Here is a 20765-nt window from a genome sequence, read left to right as displayed (position 1 = left end):
ACAGTTTTCTCAGTTTCAAGTTCAAGTCGGAATAGACAGGCCTTTGTATGTTTCACCTTAGCCTTGTATATTCCAACTTGAGGGGGAATAAGGAGATATGAAGATATTGAGTATATGAGGGAAGGAGAATATGGAGATGAATGAGAAAAGACTATTCATGTCTCCATATTCTAACAAGCCTTAACGAACTCTTCATGACAAGGCATGTCCATTATTCAGTCTTTAGTATGACATCTCCACTATTCAGTCTTCAGTATTCAGGTAGCAGTCAAGCCTAAACTGCAAGTATGTTTCAGGTGGCAATCAAGCCTTAACTCCAAGTATGTTTGAGGTGTGATCAAGCCTAAAGCCGCACTCATCAGGGATCAGTAGCTTGATCAAGTTATAAGCGCACCCAAAGATTCAGGGAGTACCCATAATAGTATTTTGTTAACATTAACAGTGATATTGATAGTAGTAGCCAAGAAGCGCACATCAAGTTAGTGTTATTGCTTTCAATTTATCTTATGACAGCCATAACATTGAATGGAGTGAGTAGTAGCCAAGCAACACGCCACTAAACTGGTGTTATAATTTTAGTTTGTGACTGTGGTACACCTTCAGTATTCAGGTTTGGTCATTGCCTATGCCAACAGTTTCACCTCCAGAACGTCTCAACAGTTGTTCGAGTTCTTCAACTAAAGACATTCTATGTGAAAGGGGGAGCAGTATTCTTATCTTTTATTTTTTGTAATCCAAGTTCAAATTTGCATAGTTTACGTAATTACAGCTTGAGGGGGAGTGTTAGAATATATCAGTATTAGTATATGTCCTATATGGAAAGTCCCATGTTTCTATAAGTGTGGACATCCATATCTAGTATTTTTTATTATCATGTTTTAGGTTAGTATAAGTATGTAACTCTGAGTAGAGAACAATCTCTCTCAAACTCTATATTCCAACCCTAATAAATCTCTAGTCTTTTCAGTTCTTATTCTTGATTTCTCTAATATATCAATGTCACAACTCTCCTAGTATCAGTACTAACATAGAATTCTACAATTTGTCACACAATATTTGACCTCACCAAGCATAAACAGTTGAGCATTAAGACTGGTGAGGCTATAAAGACACATGTACTGCCCCTAAAAGTTCGTCTATTAGCTAGTAGTTTTGTTGCTGTGGAGACGTTGTCATTTTAATAAGAGGCATCACAATGAATGTTAAATGACCACTCCAACTAACTGCTATACCATTTTTTATAAGAGCATCCATATGAAATTTTGTTATTAAATAAAATTTAGAAAGTAGAGTAGGAGTCGACAATTAGCAAACCGAGGGTGGTCAGTAATTCAGTATATCTAATCTATCGGACAAGGAAAGTAAAGGGAAAGTGGTCGCTCCAGATTATTTTTGGTTCATTAGGTTTTATGGATTTCCTATTTACTTTGTTCGTATAATCTTACAAATTACAATTGAAGTACAGGGAAACAACTACCAGTTATTCACAAGTAAAGGGTGCATGGTAGCAATTTGCTAAAGTACATGACATGGATGAATTGCAATGACATTTTCCTAAAGAGAACAAGTTGAAAATCTACATAGGTCTACTAGATGATCCTGAACCTTGAATTGTCTTTGCAGTAAGATAAGGCTCTTATTTTTTAACCTGAAATAGATAGTTAAGGTGACCATGGATGAGCGCACCTTTTAAATTGGTAATAGTTTCTATTCGCAGTCAGTGATCTTATCTTGAAGATCAAAAGAATATCTCATCCATATGCAGTCATTGCACAAGCTAGTACTGGATAGACGAGAACTTGTTATGAAAAATAGTGTAAGCTACCGGAGGACCTGAGACCAATTAAAAACTGTTACAAACAAGCCCCAAAGAAGCAACAGAAAAAACTGATCAGAAGATACTGGGCAAAACAGTTGGTTAACCACAGCCAGAGTAAGAGACGCTATACTATTATCACTGCGTATTGATGGTGACTTGCTACTAGAGTTGCTAGGCATCAAGCAAAAGTTTGCTACCATATTTACTATTAGTGCTGGAAATGGTAAGGGATGCGATCTAGATCCGAACATATCCGAATTCATTTTAACGGATATGGTTTATAGATTTGTGACTAGAATCCGACCCTAATATCCGAAAATCCGAATCATTTTAACAAGATTTATATTTTAATGCCTAAAAATTAATTTATATCTTACATTTATATAAGGCTGGCAATGGGTTGGATCGGTCCGGATATAGGCAAATCCAAAACCGATCCGTTTTTCAACAATACAGACCCAGAATCGGACCCGATCCGAACGGATATTTGAGTTAGAGAACCAGAACCGAACCGAAAACTTTTTTTTGATTCCGGATCCGATCCGTTCCGAACCAATAAGCTCAATTTTAACCCGGTGAACCGAGTTTTTAATAATTGGATCCTAATTTTCGTTATATAAATATTAAATAATTTTTTTTGCTAAACACAAAAACAAGATATACAAATAAAAAAGGCATAATGAATGATTTGAAATCCAAATTTGTAATAGAAACCATTTTTTTATTATGTAAAAAAATATCGTAATATTACATATGTATTTTGCATATCTTAGTTTGGAACTTTAAATATTGCAATGTTGTATAAGGTAATAGAAATATATGGTGGAGGAAAATTAGAAAGAATAAGACTAAAAATTTAATTGGATTAGGCCCATAACGGTTGGTACATACTTAACCCAGAACCAATCCAATAAGAGTCCGATTCTGATTTTCAAGACCCAGAACCGGTCCAATATGCTAACTACCTGTCCCAGACCCGCTTTTATTGGTTCGGACCGGATCGGGTATCAGTTCTTACCCGACTCATTGCCAGCCCTACATTTATATATGAAAATCATTAAAATAATATATTTTTTGGTGTTTTTTAATGGATAGGGATATTCGAAATCCGACCCGAATCCGGATGGATCCAAATGTGGTAAAAAAAGTTTTGAGTAAGAATCCGACCCCCTCTCCATTTCCAGCCCTATTTACTATCGAAGATAAAATTTCAATACAGAATTTATTGGGAGTATTATTCCTAAAACGAAAATGGAATCGGATGTAAACTTCTTGGCTATTGAGAGTTATGACTTTGAACTTCTCCAAAACAAGAACTCCCACTAACCCTGAATGCTCTTTAACATAAGTACATAACCAATAAAAAATAAAAGACATATTCATTCCATATTGTCATATCTTGGATTACAATGACAAAATATATTGATGAAAAAGAAAGAAATAGTGGAATCCTAATAACTTAAAGCACGTCGGCTATTCGATCGCTATGATATCGTTTCTTTCTGTCCCCAATCTGTCTGTGGACGCTTTTAATTAAGTAGGCTGGCCGGCTCATTGTCTTCTAGTCCAATCTAACCTCTTTAAAGACTTCTCCCAACAATCTTTTATTGTTTTTAGGTGATATGACACTAAAAGAAAATGAAGTTATTCTTCTACTGCCTTTGTAACTTTTCATTAACTATTGCTTTGGATACAAATTACAGTTTCAATTAACTACGCGATACACTAACCAAACCAATATTACATACTAACTTCTTCATTATCTCTCTCTCTCAAATGAGCTTACAAAGAAGCTAAAGTTTTGAAGAGATTATAAATTATTTAATAATTATATTAGATGAATGCGAAATATCAAACAGAAAAGGTGTTTTATAGAATGTGGAAAGAAAAGTTGCTAAGAAGCTACTTCTAAAAACTCTCAAAACTGAAATAGACTAACGCACACAAGTCGTCGCTCAAAGAAAGAGCCAAAAAGATAAAGAAAAAAAAAAGGTGTCCGACCGGCGAAAGAGTCTTGCTACTTGCAAACTTTGTGAATGAATTTTGGTGGACCAGCTAGTTGCTAAAGCAAATTTAGTCCCACGTGGGTAACAGAACGACAAAACTCTTATTAAATACTAGCTAATCTGCCTGTCCTATGGCCAGGCTTACTATTATAGAGATTAGAATCAATGTCAACAAAAAATGTGAAGGCAACACAGAGAAGGTTAGCATCCTCCTATATGGATAGTCCTCTTTATAATTTATATATGAGTAGAGTTCCCATGCCTGACCCAGACCCACATCCCAGTGAATGACATACCTAAAATCATGTTACACAATTTAACGACCCAAAATTAGTAGCTAAGAATGTTTCCAATGTTTATAACGCAATCCATAATCACATTTATCGTACTTCCAGTTATACAGGTGTACATCTAATGGTTAGGCGTGTTCACACTTCACACTATTAGTTAGTTACATTGTTTCTTAACCGCAAGCAAGCAAACAAGATTTAAGTTTGATCTTGAAACTCTTGTCCTTTGGTATTGGCTTTCCAAACATCCTGATCCAATATGCTTTAACATGTGCAAGAAAAACAACAAAAACTTGTTGAAGTCATAAATTGAATTCAATAAGAGATTTAACATGTTAATAATATATTAAATTTGAAAGTCGGAAAAAAAAAAAAAAAATAGGGAAGCACAAAGAAGTATGTACCTGGTGGGTATCGATGACATACTGATAGTCGAGATTTAACTGAGAACCTATAATTAAGATGTAGAATTATTACCATCAGACCCCAAATGAAAAATACACGTACATATCGAAACAGAAGGTAGAAGTGATAGAGAGATGACCTATCAATTGTTGAAGCTTTTTGCTACTGTTTTGAATGTAAACCAAATGATTATGTAACTATGAATTCCATATATCCATTCCCTTTAAAGAAATTTGAGTTTTTTTTAATAAAGAAGTGCGATAAAAGGAGTAAAACTTGCTGTATAGTACATTTTGACTTTGAAGAAGAACTCCAATCCATCATTGCAATGACATTTGATATAGCTGCTATAAAAACAAACATCAATGGAGTGGAACCAGCTAATAGATGCTTCTAAGTGAGACGGCTTCTATAGCTACAAACGAAAAAATTCTAAAAGCTACACAACATCGTAATCTTTACCATAGACTTACCTTTCTACACTTTCGTTTTGTCAAGAAAACGAAGATTCTTTGGGATCGATTTTGAAATAGGTGACAAAGTACGTAGGAGCCCTGCTAAAAGAAAACACCTAAGTATCGAATAAGGAATTATATAGCTAGAAGCTAAAAGACTTAAAGTAGAATGCATGCCGCTGCTTGTGGTCATCCCTTTCGTAAAAAATGTTGGAAAGGTTATGTTGGCACAACAATTAATGATGTCCCTGGGTGTTTAGTGTTGCGATGTCCTGATCCCTCATGTCAAAAGATAAGACAACATGTTTGGTGTAGGCTCATGGAAATCTGGACCCCTGAATCAATCACTTCGTTTGGATCTTGAATGTAATTCACAGTTGGGTACACGGGATCTCCACCCCATACTGCAAGATTAACAAAAATTAGATAAGAGCTCACAATTGAAAAATAGAGAGCTCACAATGAGAGTAGTTTTTTGCTGAATAGACAAAAAGAGGGCTAGCTAAATGAGGCTAGTCTGTCAGATTAATATAAAGGCCCATCTTCAAAGGGAAGTGACATGTCCATAACATGGTAAAATCTAGTTTTATTTGATATCGACGCATTTAGCATTATACAGGGGAGGGCACACCTTCGAATGGTTATATCAAGAAAATTATAAAAGATATAATGACTCATAAGCCATAACTCTAACTCTAAGAAAGAAGCTATACTTTCTTTTATTTGATCTTCGCGCATTCGCATTGCTAAAGGATCCCGGCGGATACGGATGTCAGTGCCCATCATGACGCGGTATTCTCTGTCGGTTTGATCTTTGAAACATCTGGATAAGTTGGGTATTTTTCGTCTTCACCGGTTTCTTCAAAATGTTTTTGAACAGCCTCCTTTGAAGTGTCTCTCTTCCATGCTTTAACCCATTCGAATAGTATGCCAAAGGACCTATTCTTTCCGGTCTATCGTTCAAACTTCTAGCTGCGCTTAAGAGAAAAGATAACAGTTGTAAGATCCCCATTCCAAATAAAAGATGTTCTTGTCACTTAATATGGACAAAGAAAATGATTTATAATTAAAGGAAATGAGTGAAGGCGGTGGCTTGGGTCCTGAAAAGAAATTGGTTCCTATATCAAATACCGATAAACACAAAAAAGCATATGAAAATGAAGAGTAAATCTCCCTAAAGTATCTGCACCTTGTATATATACAACGTCTAATACCTATGCTAGACGTTTGTTCTTGACAGAGCAATCGTTTGAAATTCCTACACAAAACAGTGAAAAGCGAGGATCAAGAGAAAAGTCGGATTACCTTTCTTCTTTGAATAGATGTCGCCTTGCCCTATAAAGAGAAGTTTCAGTTAGTGTGGGATGGTCTCCATATATCTTTGTCCTGATCCCTCATGTCACGTTCTGTTGTTGGTCATGACATGATCAATTCTTTGGTTTCTAATGAAAGTAAGGAGAAGTATTCCCGTTACCTTCTTAGAACCTTTGTTGAAAGCAATCATAAAATCAAGTGGTGCCCTGCACTTGGCTATGAGAATGCTATAGATTTTGAAGTTGGAAGTGAGAGCTACAATGTTTGTGCGGAGGACGCTCATAGTGACCAAGTGGATCTTGAAGAATAGTGATGAGTCTGAAAACGTCAACTGGATATTAGCTAATCCGAAGGCTTGTCCTGAATGCAAGAGACCTATTCAGAAAAATGACGGATGCATGCTTATGACCCGCAGGCGTCCTTGCCACGCAGCGTTTCTTTGGTGGTGTCTTGCTCCATGGACTAAGCATGGCTACGATGGTCTGTGTAATCGTTATAATGAGAAAGAAAAGCAAGACGGGACAGAGAAGAGAAGAAAGATGGCTAAACACTTGATAGATAGATATACTCGTTATTATGAAAGATTGGTTGTCAAGGCAAAAGGCGGTTGGAGATTTGAAGCAAATGCAAGATGTCAGATGTGAATATGGAGAAGCTGGGAAAAAATCAATGTCAGACTCTATTATAGCTCAAGTTCATAGCGAGAGGCACGGCTTCTGAGATAATTGAATGCAGGCGTGTTCTCGAGTGAACCTACTACGCCTATGGATATTACGTACCTGAGCATGAACATAAGAAGAGGGAGTTATTTGAGTTCGAGTTAGAACGTCTTCATCTATGTGCAGAGAAAGAGTTTCAATAACTTCCGTGCAAAGCTAAAATTCGACCAACACTACCTAACTTTAATCGATAACAAAACACTCATCCCCTTTGAGGTTTTTTAGGATCTTCTTCTTGGAGAAATTGTATATAGAGATTAGAGATATGTTGATATTTTGAGAGAGTTTGGAGTAGGGTGAGGTTTTGTTTCTGTTTTCGGTGGTTAATTACTCAATTACCCCGGTGTATAACTCAAATATGAGCGTGTATTTGGATATTACATACCTGAGCATGAACATAAGAAGAGGGAGTTATTTGAGTTCGAGTTAGAACGTCTTCATCTATGTGCAGAGAAAGAGTTTCAATAACTTCCGTGCAAAGCTAAAATTTCTGACCAACACTACCTAACTTTAATCGATAACAAAACACTCTTCCCCTTTGAGGTTTTTCAGATCTTCTTCTTCAAAGAAATTGTATATAGAGATTAGAGATATGTTGATATTTTGAGAGAGTTGGGAGTAGGGTGAGGTTTTGTTTCTGTTTTCGGTGGTTAATTACTCAATTATTATATAACTCAAATATGGCGTGTATTTGGATATTACGTACTGAGCATGAACATAAGAAGAGGGAGTTATTTGAGTTCGAAGTTAGAACGTCTTCATCTATGAGAGAAAGAGTTTCAATAACTTCCGTGCAAAGCTAAAATTTCGACCAACACTACCTAACTTTAATCGATAACAAAACACTCTTCCCCTTTGAGGGTTTTGGATCTTCTTCTTGAGAAATTGTATATAGAGATTAGAGATATGTTGATATTTTGAGAGAGTTTGGAGTAGGGTGAGGTTTTGTTTTTGTTTTCGGTGGTTAATTACTCAATTACCCCGGCGTATAACTCAAATATGAGCGTGTATTTGGATATTACGTACCTGAGCATGAACATAAGAAGAGGGAGTTATTTGAGTTCGAGTTAGAACGTCTTCATCTATGTGCAGAGAAAGAGTTTCAATAACTTCCGTGCAAAGCTAAAATTTCTGACCAACACTACCTAACTTTAATCGATAACAAAACACTCTTCCCCTTTGAGGTTTTTCAGATCTTCTTCTTCAGAGAAATTGTATATAGAGATTAGAGATATGTTGATATTTTGAGAGAGTTTGGAGTAGGGTGAGGTTTTGTTTCTGTTTTCGGTGGTTAATTACTCAATTATCCCGGCGTATAACTCAAATATGAGCGTGTATTTGGTTTTTGTTTTCCTACACATTGCTAAACACACCAATAATAAGGCTAGCTTGGTAATTAACATTGTAATTATTTTTTAAGTGAGGACTTTTTTAAAAATATTGCTGATGTGGCTCTCTGTGAGCATATTGGGAGAAACGGATATTAATATAGGTAGGATATCTACATTCAAGTACACTTTCAACTCATATCACAAACAGTTGGGCTGGACTTTAAAGTGTGGTCAAACTTCAACACTGAAAGTGGATTAAACAAAATCGGTTTGGTGGTAACCGAACCGGAATGCTAATAAACAGTTAGAACAGAACGGTTTGGGATGGTTCGGTTTGGTTTTCCGGTTTTGGTGAACAGCCCATATTAAAGAACTATAGGTTTTGGTGTCTTCCAATGAAATTTTATCCCAACGTCCACAAAATTTTGTTTTGGACCATTTCTCGATTTGTGAAATTGTGCACTCCACAAAAACTTGAATACCACGCCAGTATCTAATACTATAATATAGACAGAGAAAGGGTGAGTCGAGATGGGCATGCAAAAGTAAAATTCAAACAATCCAACAACTTTTTCCAATCGTCAAACTACGCAAGCAGGAAAGCCCATTCCAGTTTTATCCATTGGGCGGACCCGACCCATGATTTAAGTCCGGCCCAAGTCGGGTTAAACCCTTCGCCCCCGAGTCATTCTCCTAGCCCACCACTCGTTTCTCACTCTTTAGCTCCAGGCCGCCATTAAAGCTCCTCTCTATGACGAAAAAGGGATCTTCAGAAGCATCAGTTTCTGTCCAGGAAGAACCCATTATTTCAGAGAAGAAGAAGAAGAAGCCCAAGAATGAGATTGATGAAATATTCTCTACCAAGAAAAGAAACAAGTCTGAACAAGAAGAAGAGCAGAAAGAAGACACAAGTTCAAAGCCAAAGACAAAGAAGAGTACTCATAAGGTTCATGTTGTTCCGCCTTCTAGTTCTAGACCCAGAAAAAGAACAGGAGATGGGCTAGTTGTTTATACTGAAGAAGAGTTGGGAATTGGGAAGTCGGAAGGTGGGGATACCCCGCTTTGCCCGTTTGATTGTTCTTGCTGTTTCTAATCATATCAGTTCGTTGAATTTTGTTGTTAGTTAAAATGATCAGGACTTATATTTGGATTTCAATTTGAGGATGTTGAGTGTGTTGCAATTTAAACATACATCTCCCATTATACTCATTAGCTTTGTTCAATACTAGATTAGGACTAGAACTTTTGAGTGTAGTGTGTACTGCTGGAAATGTAATTAGCAATTGGAAGTGTTGGACTGTGCCTGTTAGTTATAAAAACCGTAATTGTAGAATTTTTAGGTTTATGTTGTCTTTGTCATATTTATGCTGTTATAGTGCATCCACATTTCCACATAGTGAATAGATCTCATTTTATTTATAAGAGATGATCTGTTTAGCGTAGATCTTGTGATCCTTATCAGCATTAAGTCATTACTCATTACCAATTCCATATGGTTCAGACCAGCTGATCTATACATTTCCACTAACAGAAATATTACTAATAGAAGATCTCCGGTGTGCAGCTTTCGAATTACCAAATTACAATTTGAGTGTTCTCTGGTCTTATATCATCCCTATTTACTGGTCGAGGGGGATTGTAAACGGAACCATGAAGCTCTTGAGGAGTTGGCCTTGACTCCACAATCTGATGTTTGAAGGATCATATCCAAATTAAGAGGCCCCAGTTTATTTTTTCTCTGTATTTCATGATATTTCTGGCGAGGTTTTGGATGTGATTTCAGATCACTATACTGATTTGGTAGAACGTCATTTAATTGGTAATTTCACTTCAATCGGCAGTTTCTTTTTATTGGGTATCTGGTTTCTGATTTTTTGATGGAGTAATCAAGGATCCATATCAGTCGGATTAATGAAGATTCTGGCGTGGAATTGTAGAGGAGCAGGTCTTGATTCGAAAACTAGGACTCTGCAGGATCATATTCATTTGAAAAGGCCTCAGTTTATCTTCTTATGCGAAACTAAGGCTAATCTCCAGAAGTCCAATTGTCTGTTAAGATCTTTTTCCAGTTATAAGTCTTTCGAGTCCAGGGGATTAGCTGGTGGCTTGTGGTGCTTATGGTTAGATGTTCAAGTTGTGTGGTCAGACAGTTGGCTGGTACATGTGGCTGTTATTGGCGAATATGGTCACTTTTGGTATTTGTCTTGCATTTAGGGCTTGTTTGGGAGCATGTATTAGCCAACCAGTTCAAAAAATAAGGCCCATGATAGCAAGTCTTTTTTTTTTTTTTTAAACTTGCATACCATATATTAGTTAAAACTTACAACCAAATTGGAACAAGGTTTGCCTCCACCACACATTTTGGCAGAGCTGTCATAGATAACTGATGAATTGCCCACTGAGCGAGTTGGTGAGCATCATCATTAACATTCCTACTTATCCAGTTAAAGCTAACCGATTCTAAATTACTACAAAGTCTTGTTACAGCAAAATGAATGGCCTTCAAACTCCACCTACACCCTCCACTATTATAGAACTGGATTATCTCTTCACAATCTCCTTGGATCACATAGTTGTAACTGCCCAGATAGCACACCAAACTTCACTTGCTACCATCTCAGCCTCCTCAGGACTTGTTGCATTAAACTTCCTAACGGTTTGCTCCCACCATATCACCAACATCATTCCAAGCCATACACCGAGCACTCGCAGCTCCAGTGGTCCTGTGAAAAGCAGCATCAAAGCGTATCAGAATACTATTATTGGGGATAACTTGAAACAAGGTATTCAGCGCATTAATTGGAACAGGATTGTTAAGGGGATTAGGAGGAGCTTCTCTGAAAGCTTTGCAGCAGCTTGTTGTGATAGCTGAGCACTTCCTAAGAAGCCTTGCTCTGCTGGGGATCTTGTGTTCAAACTTTGCCTCATTCCGAGCTTTCCAAATCTGATAGAGCATCACACAACAGTAAACTAGCTTGGTTGATATGCTCCTCTCCACTCAAGCACCACATCATAAACTGATCCACCCAATCTCGATAGTATTATCACTATCATTCTGAATACAAACTCCAAGGTCCGAGCCAAACCAGACATTCCTGATCCACTCACATCCAAAGAAAAGATACATATCTGATTCCATGGTATTCCAGCAGAAAGGGCATGCAAAGTCTCCATGTAGCTTTCTTTCCATCAGTAAGTCTCCCCATGGGTAGGCCTCTTTTATAGACCTTCCACAGAAACATTTGGATATTAGCTGGGAGACTTGATCTCCAAATTCTAGAGATGGTTCTTTGGCTGAAACTGGAGGACTGCCCATCCCAACTCTTTTGGGTTAAAAACTGATAGGCAGTCTTCACAGTAAAAGCCCCTTTTTTATCTCCAGACCAAACCATCTTATCTTTTTGAGCACCCATAGGCCTCACCACCACCTCTCGTATGTGCTTGCTAACAAGAGGTGGAAACAGCTTATTCAACCTTTGGGCATCCCACCCATTGCCACTAGGGAGGAACAAGTCAACTACATGAGCAAGCTTAAGATCTGGGTGGTCAATTCCCAGTTCTTGTAAGATAATATGTCTGCTATCTTTGTAAAGCCAGGGATCCTGGAGAACAGAAGTGGTTAGCCCATTGCCAATGTTCCAAATGAGCCCCCCACTTACAAGGTTAAACACCTTATGCACTCCTTTCCAAAAGTAAGAAGTAGATCCAGGAGGTTTAAACACATCCCCAATCCAGTTTTTGCTATAAATACTGGTAAAGACTTTAGTCCATAAAGACTTTAAGTCAGTAGCAACTTTCCAAGGCAGCTTAGCAAGCATAGCAATATTCATATCCCTAGCTTTACGAAAGCCTAAGTCTCCCACTTGTTTAGGTTTACACAACTGCCCCCACCCAATGGTGTGGACACTATTGGACTTCTGAGACCCATTCTAGAAGAAATCCCTACAGGCTTTATCAATCTTTTCATAGGTAGATACAGGAAGGAGGTAGGTAGACATGACATATAAAGGGGTGGCCTGAGCCACAGCTTGTATAAGGGTAGCTCTCCCAGCTTGGGAGAGCACCTTAGCTTTCCACCCCTTCATTTTGCCATGGATCCTATCCACAAGGTAATCAAAGTCCTCTGCTTTTTTCATCGATAACATGATGGGGACACCCAGATACTTGTCCTTTGGATCAAACAACTTCATTCTCCAGAATCTTTTCTGTTTGAACTTAACTCAAAATCTAACATTTTTGCTGAAAAAAATGCTAGATTTGTCATAGTTAATCAACTTACCAGAGGCCTCACAGTACTCCTATAAGATAGTCTTAAGATGCCTACTATCTTCAGGAGTAACTTTTGAAAAGATAATCAGGTCATCTGCATACAACAGATGAGAAATAGTTGGAGAGTTCCTTCTGATTTTTATGCCTTGGATCTCTCCCCTACTCTCAGCTTGTACAAGCAACCTTGATAAGGCCTCAGACACCATAATAAACAGATATGGTGACAAAGGATCCCCCTATCTCAGGCCTCTTTCAGGTATAATTTTCTTGAGGGGGGGATCCATTTAACAGAACCTTGAAAAAGACAGTAGTAAGACATTGCAGCACCAGATTTCTCCAAAGAGCACTAAACCCAAGTTTTTAAAAATGTCATCAAGGAAAGACCACTCTACCCTATCATAGGCTTTTGCCATATCCATTTTTAAAGCCATCCAACCACTTGTCTTAGTTTTCATATGTTTCATGTTATGAAAAGCCTCACATGCCAGCCCAATGTTATCCCCTATACTCCTCCCCTTAATAAAGGCTCCTTGGAAAGGGGATACAATCTTGTTGATGTGACATTTCAGCCTATTAGCCATAATCTTAGCAATGATCTTATAACTGAAATTGCACATGCTAATAGGCCTGAATTTGGTCATGTGATTAGGGTTAGACACTTTAGGAACCAAGGCAATAAAAGTTTCATTAAAGCTAGGATTCAGACTACCAGAGACAAAAAAATCTTGGACAAAAGCAATGATACTTTCTCCAATAATATCCCAGCAGTCATGATAGAAGATACATTGGAACCCATCAGGCCCAGGAGCCTTAAGCTTCCCCATCTTCCTCACCACTTGCCAGATATCATCAGCAGATGGTACAACAGTGAGCAAATCATTTTCTCTATTAGTAATAATAGGCTTAAACAACTCCAAAATATTATTATTTTCATCAGGGTAATCAGAGGTAAAAATATGTTCAAAATATTCATTAACAGCCTTACCCACATTAGTTCTTCCCAGCTACCAATTACCATCATTGTCTTTTATGCTCTCAATCCTGTTTTTCTTCCTTTTATAAATAGTAGAAAGATGAAAAAATCTTGTATTCTTTCCTCCTTCCTTAATCCAGTGATTGGTGGACTTTTGTTTCCAATAGGATTCTTCATTCACATACCACTCTAACAAGGTGGCTTTTAGAGCCTTAGCTTTATTATGGTTCTCATTTGTAAAAGGCTTTGATAGAACATTTTCCAGCTTACGTTGAGTCTTCTTAATATTCTAGAAAATGTTCCCAAAGACATTCTTGTTCTAATAATTAAGATTGTCTTTTGTGGCATGTAACTTATTAAGAAGATTTTCATCAAGCATATCATGCATCACATACTTCCATGCTTCATCAATACAAGGCTTACAAGAGATATCAAATAACCACATGCTAAAGAATCTAAAAGGTTTTAAGCATCTATCTTCTGGGTTTGTGAGAGAAATATGCAAAGCCAGGTGATCAGAAGATGCATTAGCAATAGTTCTCACATGAGCATTAGGAAAACAAGTCAACCATTGGGGGGTGCCCATAGCACGATCAAGTTTTTCCAGCACATGAGCTCCAAGGGTTCTATGATTGTTCCAGGTGAATTTGGGCCCCTTGAAGCCCAAATCCACCAACCCCAGATCATTAATGAAATTATTAAACTTCATCATGTACTTAGTTAGTTTTTGCCCCCCCTCCCCCACTTTTTCAATCAGGCAAGAGATAACATTAAAGTCCCCAAAAAGGCACCAAGGCCCTGACACTAGAGGAGCTATGTCCCTCAACTCAGCCCAAACCCTACCTCTACGACAAGGCACAGGGTCACCATACACAAAAAAAAAAAAAAAAATACAGCCTTATTGTAGTAATTTTATATTTTACCTGTTATCTGGTTCATGGTAGCTCCTAGAACTTCCAAGTCCACTCCATCTTTCCACATGAGCGCTAATCCACCACTCAGACCATCCGCTGGTACACAGAAACATCCACCCATCTTGAGCATCTTACTTACCACATCTACACATTTCGCATCCGACAAACACAAAATATCAAACCCCAACACCCCCATTTGATCCTTTATATGTTGAATCACCGTGGTGGAACCAATACTGGCAATTCCAGACGTAGATCGTCATTGGGGTGAAGGTGACTGTTTAGGGATAGTCACCGCGAACCCTTCTGAAGCTTTTGCATACGAAGCCTTTCCTTTATTAGTGCTGACCGAACCACTTAACCAAGACATATCCATATTCTTCTCTACTAATCGAGCATAGTATTCCCAAATGCTCTCATCATCACTATCTTCTGGAGCTGGGGCCAAACCAAAACCTTGACCTTGATATTGCTTTCTTCCAGCCATGTTGTGTCTCATAGCTAAATCATCTACTACCAGTGGCGGTGGCTGTAAGACCGTCTCATCTGAGTCATAATCCACCCCCTCTCCCTTATATGGGATCATTCTTGTTTCTCGACCTCCATCTATCTCAGTTGATTCACTGGATACCGATATGATTTTTGCATTCCTTGGGATAAGGGTTCCCCCTTTTCCTTTCCTCCTCATTTCCTCTGCTTCAAGCTTTGCCTTTTTTGATCTGTTGACCGCGTTCCAAACTCTTCTCCCTAGCATCTCCTCCTGCTTCTTTGATTTATCCGCCATGTTTACACTCAGTTGAAGAAACTTTCTTTTGTTATTCTAATCTGGGTTGGAGTGATAAAACCCTGGTTCTTGTGGATATGAATTAGATCTATGGATAGATCTGGTTTTGTGTTTCCTAACTAGTCTGGGGTTTCGCACTGCCAGCTGCTTGAAAGCCTTGCCATCTTTTCGAACTAGCCTGGTATGTTGAAAGTGGGTGGCGTGGTCAATTGATTCATTTCCTAGATCTTGGATTCCCCCATCTGCCCTAGATAGCCTTAGCTCAGTTTGGTTTTCCAAGGCTCTCCTATATATCTGATTAGGTGTCGGAGCGAAGTGGTTTGTGTCTGGGGATTCCAGCTCTCGCAACCTAATCTCTGAGGATTTGGACTCTGAGGATCAATCTATCTCAATATCTGCCCCATTTTGGACTCCAAACTGAACCTCCTGGGATTGGGCCAGAAGTAACACCCTCCTCCAGAGCAAGATCCAGATCTTGATATCAAACCCGTATCTGATGTGGATGGGCTGGTCCCAAGCTGCACTCTGTTCTGTGGCCCATTGGGCTCAGGAGTACCGAGCTCTACATCCATCTCCATGTGCCCCTCTATGCTTCTAGCCGTTGTGGATATAGATGGCCCCCTTGTCTATGTCTCTATTGCAGTATTCTCAACGGCTATATTCCCATTCAAATTTGACGCCATGTTGACTTTGTCCTTCTCTGCTCGCCCACGTGTCCCCAATGATCTCCCATAGCTTGAAAAACCTGCCAATTTCGGAGCTGGGATCTCATTGCATGTACCGAGGTTGCCTTGGATATCCAGAGATAGTCACAACTTGTTTCTCTTTGCATGTTATCCCATTGAAGAACTTGTTTGCCTTCAGCATATTGGTGAAGTTTGGTTTCACATCCTTACCCGATCCTCCACATTTGACCAATTCATATCGATGTTGAGCTCTCAGCCGGCAAGCATGATGGTCATGCCCTATAATCTCACAGAAATAGCAGAAGAGTTCTAACTTTTCATATTTAAACTTTACATGGAAAGAGGTACATGTTTCAAGCATAACTGTTAAATCCTTAGTGACTATCTCCTTGATATCCAGCAAGACTCGGACCCTAGCCACCGGTTGGTTGAACTCAAGAGGACAAGATGTATCTTCCTTAGAGACCTTCCCAAGTTCCTTTCCGATTATTCTGACATTCTCTCTATTTATACGCTCCCTTGGCAATCCCCATATCTGGACAAAATTATAGTCTTCCAAGCTCTGCAAACTTACCCACTCCATGATGGACAAAATGTGTTCATGAATAATCCAGGGACCATTCCTGAGAACATGATTGATTTCCTCATGCTTCTCAAAAATGAGCTTGACGTGCTCTCTGGTAATGAGTTCCATGGTGATTTGCCCTCTTGTTTGTCATATTCGATGGAGTTCTTTTCCCAAATCAGCTAGGTTGATTGGATATCCCCCATACCACTTTCCTACTACCATGAGTTGTGCATTTCCATGGTTTTATGTGTTAATGCTTTCTAATCTCACTTATTTTTTTTGTGTGAATAGATTCTTCATTTTCTGTTGTAACAGTTCAACCTTTGCATCTGCTTCTGAGCTTGATGATTCCCCCAGGAGTAGGGGGTGTTGTGTGTAGGCCATTTTACTGACCACAAGGCTTGAAGAGAGATGGGGTACGCGTTAGGTTGGGTTGGTATGAGGGGGGGGGGGGGGGGTGGGGGTAACGACACCGAAGAAAGAATTGTTGAGAGGGAGGTTAAGAGGAACTCAGGGGAAGAGAAGAAAAAAGGCTGCTATCGCCCGCAGGAGAGGCTACTTCTCAAGAAATCTTGCTAGTTTTGTGTCTATGATAAATCGTCTTGTTGTCTATCGTCTATCGTCTTGTTGTTTATCGTCTATCGTTTTGTGTCTATCGTCTATTCTTCATTTGTGTCTATCGTCTTGTTGTTTGGGACCTCCTTCTCTCTCACGTTTCATTTAACCTCTAATGAGCTTAGGCTGTGTTTGTTTAGTGGCAAATGGGGGTGGCAAATAAAATTTTCCCACTAGATGCACCATTTGCCAGTGTTTGGCTGCATTTAAGGGTAGTGGCAAACATTGTTTGGTATTTGCCGGCAAATGATATTTTCCCACTAGAAGTGGGAAAATAGAATCCAGCTCCCCCCCTAAACTCTTTTGCCACCCATTATTTTCCCACTAGGGCAATAATAATTTGCCACCTCCCTTCTCTCTCTCTTTCACAGCCGCAACTCGTTCTCTTAAGCCCTAGATCTCAAGAGGTAATCTCTCACTCTCATCTCCTCTCTCTTCATCTGCTCTCCTCTCATCTCTCTCTTTTCATCTGCTCTCCTCTCTCACTTCTCTCTTCATCTCTCTATCTCTCTCTCTCTCTCTCTTCATTTTCTGTCCTCTCTCACATTTTTTTTTTGTTTGTTGGTTACAAATACAGAAATTGAAGAAGGTTGAAGAAATTGAAGAAATTGCGTCAGGTACAAATCTTTAGAACTATATTTATAAATCTTGTTTTTTATAATTCTGTTGCTTTTTAATTCACGTTTTAATTCTGTTGCTTTTTAGTGTCGTATTCTGTAGAGCCTCAATGCCTCACTACACCCAATTCACGTTTTAATTATGTTGCTTTTTAGTGTCGTGTTTTGTAGAGCCTCAATGCCTCACTACACCCACACTCTTACGATTCTCTGTTTAGACATCATCTTGTATAACTGGTGTTCAAATGTTGGTGTGCACTGATGACCACAAACAACTACTTCTGAAGCATAATTCAACTTAGAGCCAACTCATAATTTGATTTGGACGGTTCATATCAACTTCTTAAAAGGTCTAATAAAACTATATTTTCATTCGTTACATGACATAAAACCATGTCTCAATCTGACAACATTGTTACCAGTTTGGCTACAGCAATAATGGAAATATTTTTTGCTAGATGTTCAAGCCCTCAAGGAATCAAGCTATCAGAATGAAAAGTAATATTTGCTTAGAATCAACACAACGTTAGACATTTAAGAAAATGAGTGAACGTTTAATGAGCTGTAACCTATTTTTCATTTCTTATTTAATGAATGAAGAAGAAAAAATGAGTGAATGTTTCAGATTTTTAGAAAAAATTGGATGAACAGCGCTTCGAACTTTCCTTTCGGATTTCATGTTTTTGTTGTTTAAACCATTTCTCATGACTAGCACGTGTTTATGAGGTGAACACGACCCACATTTTTTTGAAAAAAGACGTGTGTTAATGTGTTATTCGTCATCTTTTGTTGGTTTTTTATTCGATTTTAAGGCTCGATAGTTGAAATTATGAACTTGGGTATTTGTATTTACATCTGTTTTGGTTATGGGCACTGTTTGATTTGAAAAATGTTCAATTATCAGATAGACATGGACTTTGATTTGCATCTAGCTCTCTTTTGGAAACTCCCCAATAATAAATTGTAGTAATTACGAAACATTGGAAGTCGATTATTTTCTTTGGAAGTCGATTATTTTCTTTATTATTTGTTTAAAACTAGGTATGGCAAGTGGTGGTGTTAATCCAATGAGTGGTAATTCCCGAGTTACATGGAATGCCAATATGGAAGCGATTTTGATTGAGGTGTTGTTGGAGGAGGCTTCTAGTGGGAGAAGGAATTCTTATATTGCCATTAATGGGTGGACGACAGCGAGCTTGAAGCGAATTGCTAATGAAATAAATCGACGACTAAATATGACTCTTGTATCTGACAATGTCCGATCAAAGTTAAAAATAATGAAGAAAGATGGGACACTTGACCAAGCAGGGTTGTGAGGCTTTGGTCTATCTTGGGTTGGTCATGTTTTGAAAATAAAACTTGTTTGTATTTGGGAGTGCTAATTTATTTTAGATATTACTATCTTGGGTGCAGTTGATGGTACTGTGTTATGAACTTATGAACTTATGAACTTATGAACTCTGTCTCTTGTGTTTTGGGACTGTGTTTGTTATGAACTCGTTACTTCTGTCTCTTTTGAAATTATTTTGAACTTGTTTGTGTGTGCTAGTGGAGGTGCTGAGTGTGCTGAAATTAATATGTCTTTAATTGTTAATAATCATGCCAAATATTTTCATAGATCATATTGTGAAATCTATATAATTTTAAGAACGTTGATATATGATTTTGTATATGTTGATATTGGACACACAATTAATAATTTGTATACCTTATTAATTTGTTATTTTTGAGGTATTGTAAAATGATGACCGAACGTGAGCGTAGGTTAGTGGCATTTCTAATTATAATTATGGGTGCCCATATGATGATGACATGGTGGTATAAGAGAAGGTATATGGGGAGGTATAGGCCTAGGCGTAGGACTCCACCAACTCTTACTAGAGCTCCTCGTACGAATTGTGATCAAGTACGGAGAATTGTTTTGCGTAGGATGTATACAACCACTGACCAATTCTGCCATGAGCAGTTAAGGATGAGACAATCAGTGTTTTGTCGATTGTGCAATCGTTTGCGTGGTCATGGCCTAGCCGATAGTAGACATGTTACGGTGGAAGAGCAAGTGGCCCTATTTCTCAACACATTTGGGCATGATATGCGCAATCGGAATGAAACATTTCAATTCTTCCGTTCGGGAGAAACAGTACACCGCTATTTCCATGTTGTGTTGGCTGCAATCCTTCGTCTATTCAGAGAGTTAGTAACAAATGTTACAGCTAATAACTCTCCTCGCGAGTGTTCCAACACGCATCATTGGCATTGCTATTTTAAGGTGAGTCAACTTTTGGAAAATTTGTTAGGATCATTTTGATTACAAGGTTTGGTAGTTTAGTCAATCTTAATCAAGTTTTTTTATGTTAGGATGTGGTGGGTGCGGTTGATGGTACACACTTTCAAATTAATTTGCCATTGGCGCAACAGGTTAGGTATCATAATAGGAAAGGTCAAGTCACCCAAAATATGTTGGTAACTTGCACATTTGACATGAGATTCACATACGTGCTGCTTGAGGTGGGAGGGATCCGCCACGATGGAAGGTTATTGAGGAGTGCGGTGTCGTCTCCGGGCATAAACTTACTATTCCAAATGGTAAGTACTATCTTTGGATCTTTGGGTTCGCTTTAGTGCCAAGGTTTCTCGCCTTTACCGTGATGTGCGGTATCATCTTAGAGATAGGTGAAGTTCAACCTGAAAATCATAAAGAACAATATAACTTTAAGCCATTCGTCTGCGAACTGTTGTTGAAAGGACAATCGGTATCTTGAAGAAGCGATTTGCTTATCTAAGGCATCCAGCTTTCCACGACCCCACGACACACACAAAGGTAATCCTTGCATGTTGTGCATTGCACAATTTTTTGCAAGAAGAAGATCCTAGCAGTACTTTGAGTGATGAGGAGGAAGAGGATGACAACACTCTTAATACTCCAAATATGAATATTGATATGCAACCAGCCACTGGGTGGACTAATTTTAGGGATGAGTTGTCAATTGCAATGTGGGA

At 38.4% G+C, this 20765-nt stretch overlaps 1 protein-coding gene, 1 long non-coding RNA gene and 1 pseudogene across 2 annotated transcripts; 2 read left to right on the top strand and 1 right to left on the bottom strand.

Annotated features, from left to right (window-relative positions):
- Positions 1-5044: 5044 nt before the first annotated feature.
- On the top strand, positions 5045-7161 carry LOC147523482 (putative E3 ubiquitin-protein ligase ARI8; annotated as a pseudogene).
- Positions 7162-16047: 8886 nt separating this feature from the next.
- On the bottom strand, positions 16048-16659 carry LOC147523481 (uncharacterized). Its single transcript, XM_086571265.1, has one exon. It carries the CDS (start codon positions 16657-16659, stop codon positions 16048-16050), a length of 612 nt encoding a protein of 203 aa, XP_086427391.1.
- Positions 16660-17268: 609 nt separating this feature from the next.
- Positions 17269-19240, top strand: LOC147523480 (uncharacterized). The gene is made up of 3 exons (XR_015196462.1): positions 17269-17555; positions 17726-17765; positions 18807-19240. It is a non-coding gene; the product is annotated as an uncharacterized LOC147523480 (long non-coding RNA).
- The last annotated feature ends 1525 nt before the right edge of the window (positions 19241-20765 follow it).

The sequence above is a fragment of the Coptis chinensis genome, chromosome 1 (assembly GCF_015680905.1).
Source record: "Coptis chinensis isolate HL-2020 chromosome 1, ASM1568090v1, whole genome shotgun sequence".
NCBI lineage: Eukaryota > Viridiplantae > Streptophyta > Magnoliopsida > Ranunculales > Ranunculaceae > Coptis > Coptis chinensis.
Note: the sequence above shows the minus strand (reverse complement) of the source record. Positions and strands in the feature narration are given on the sequence as shown.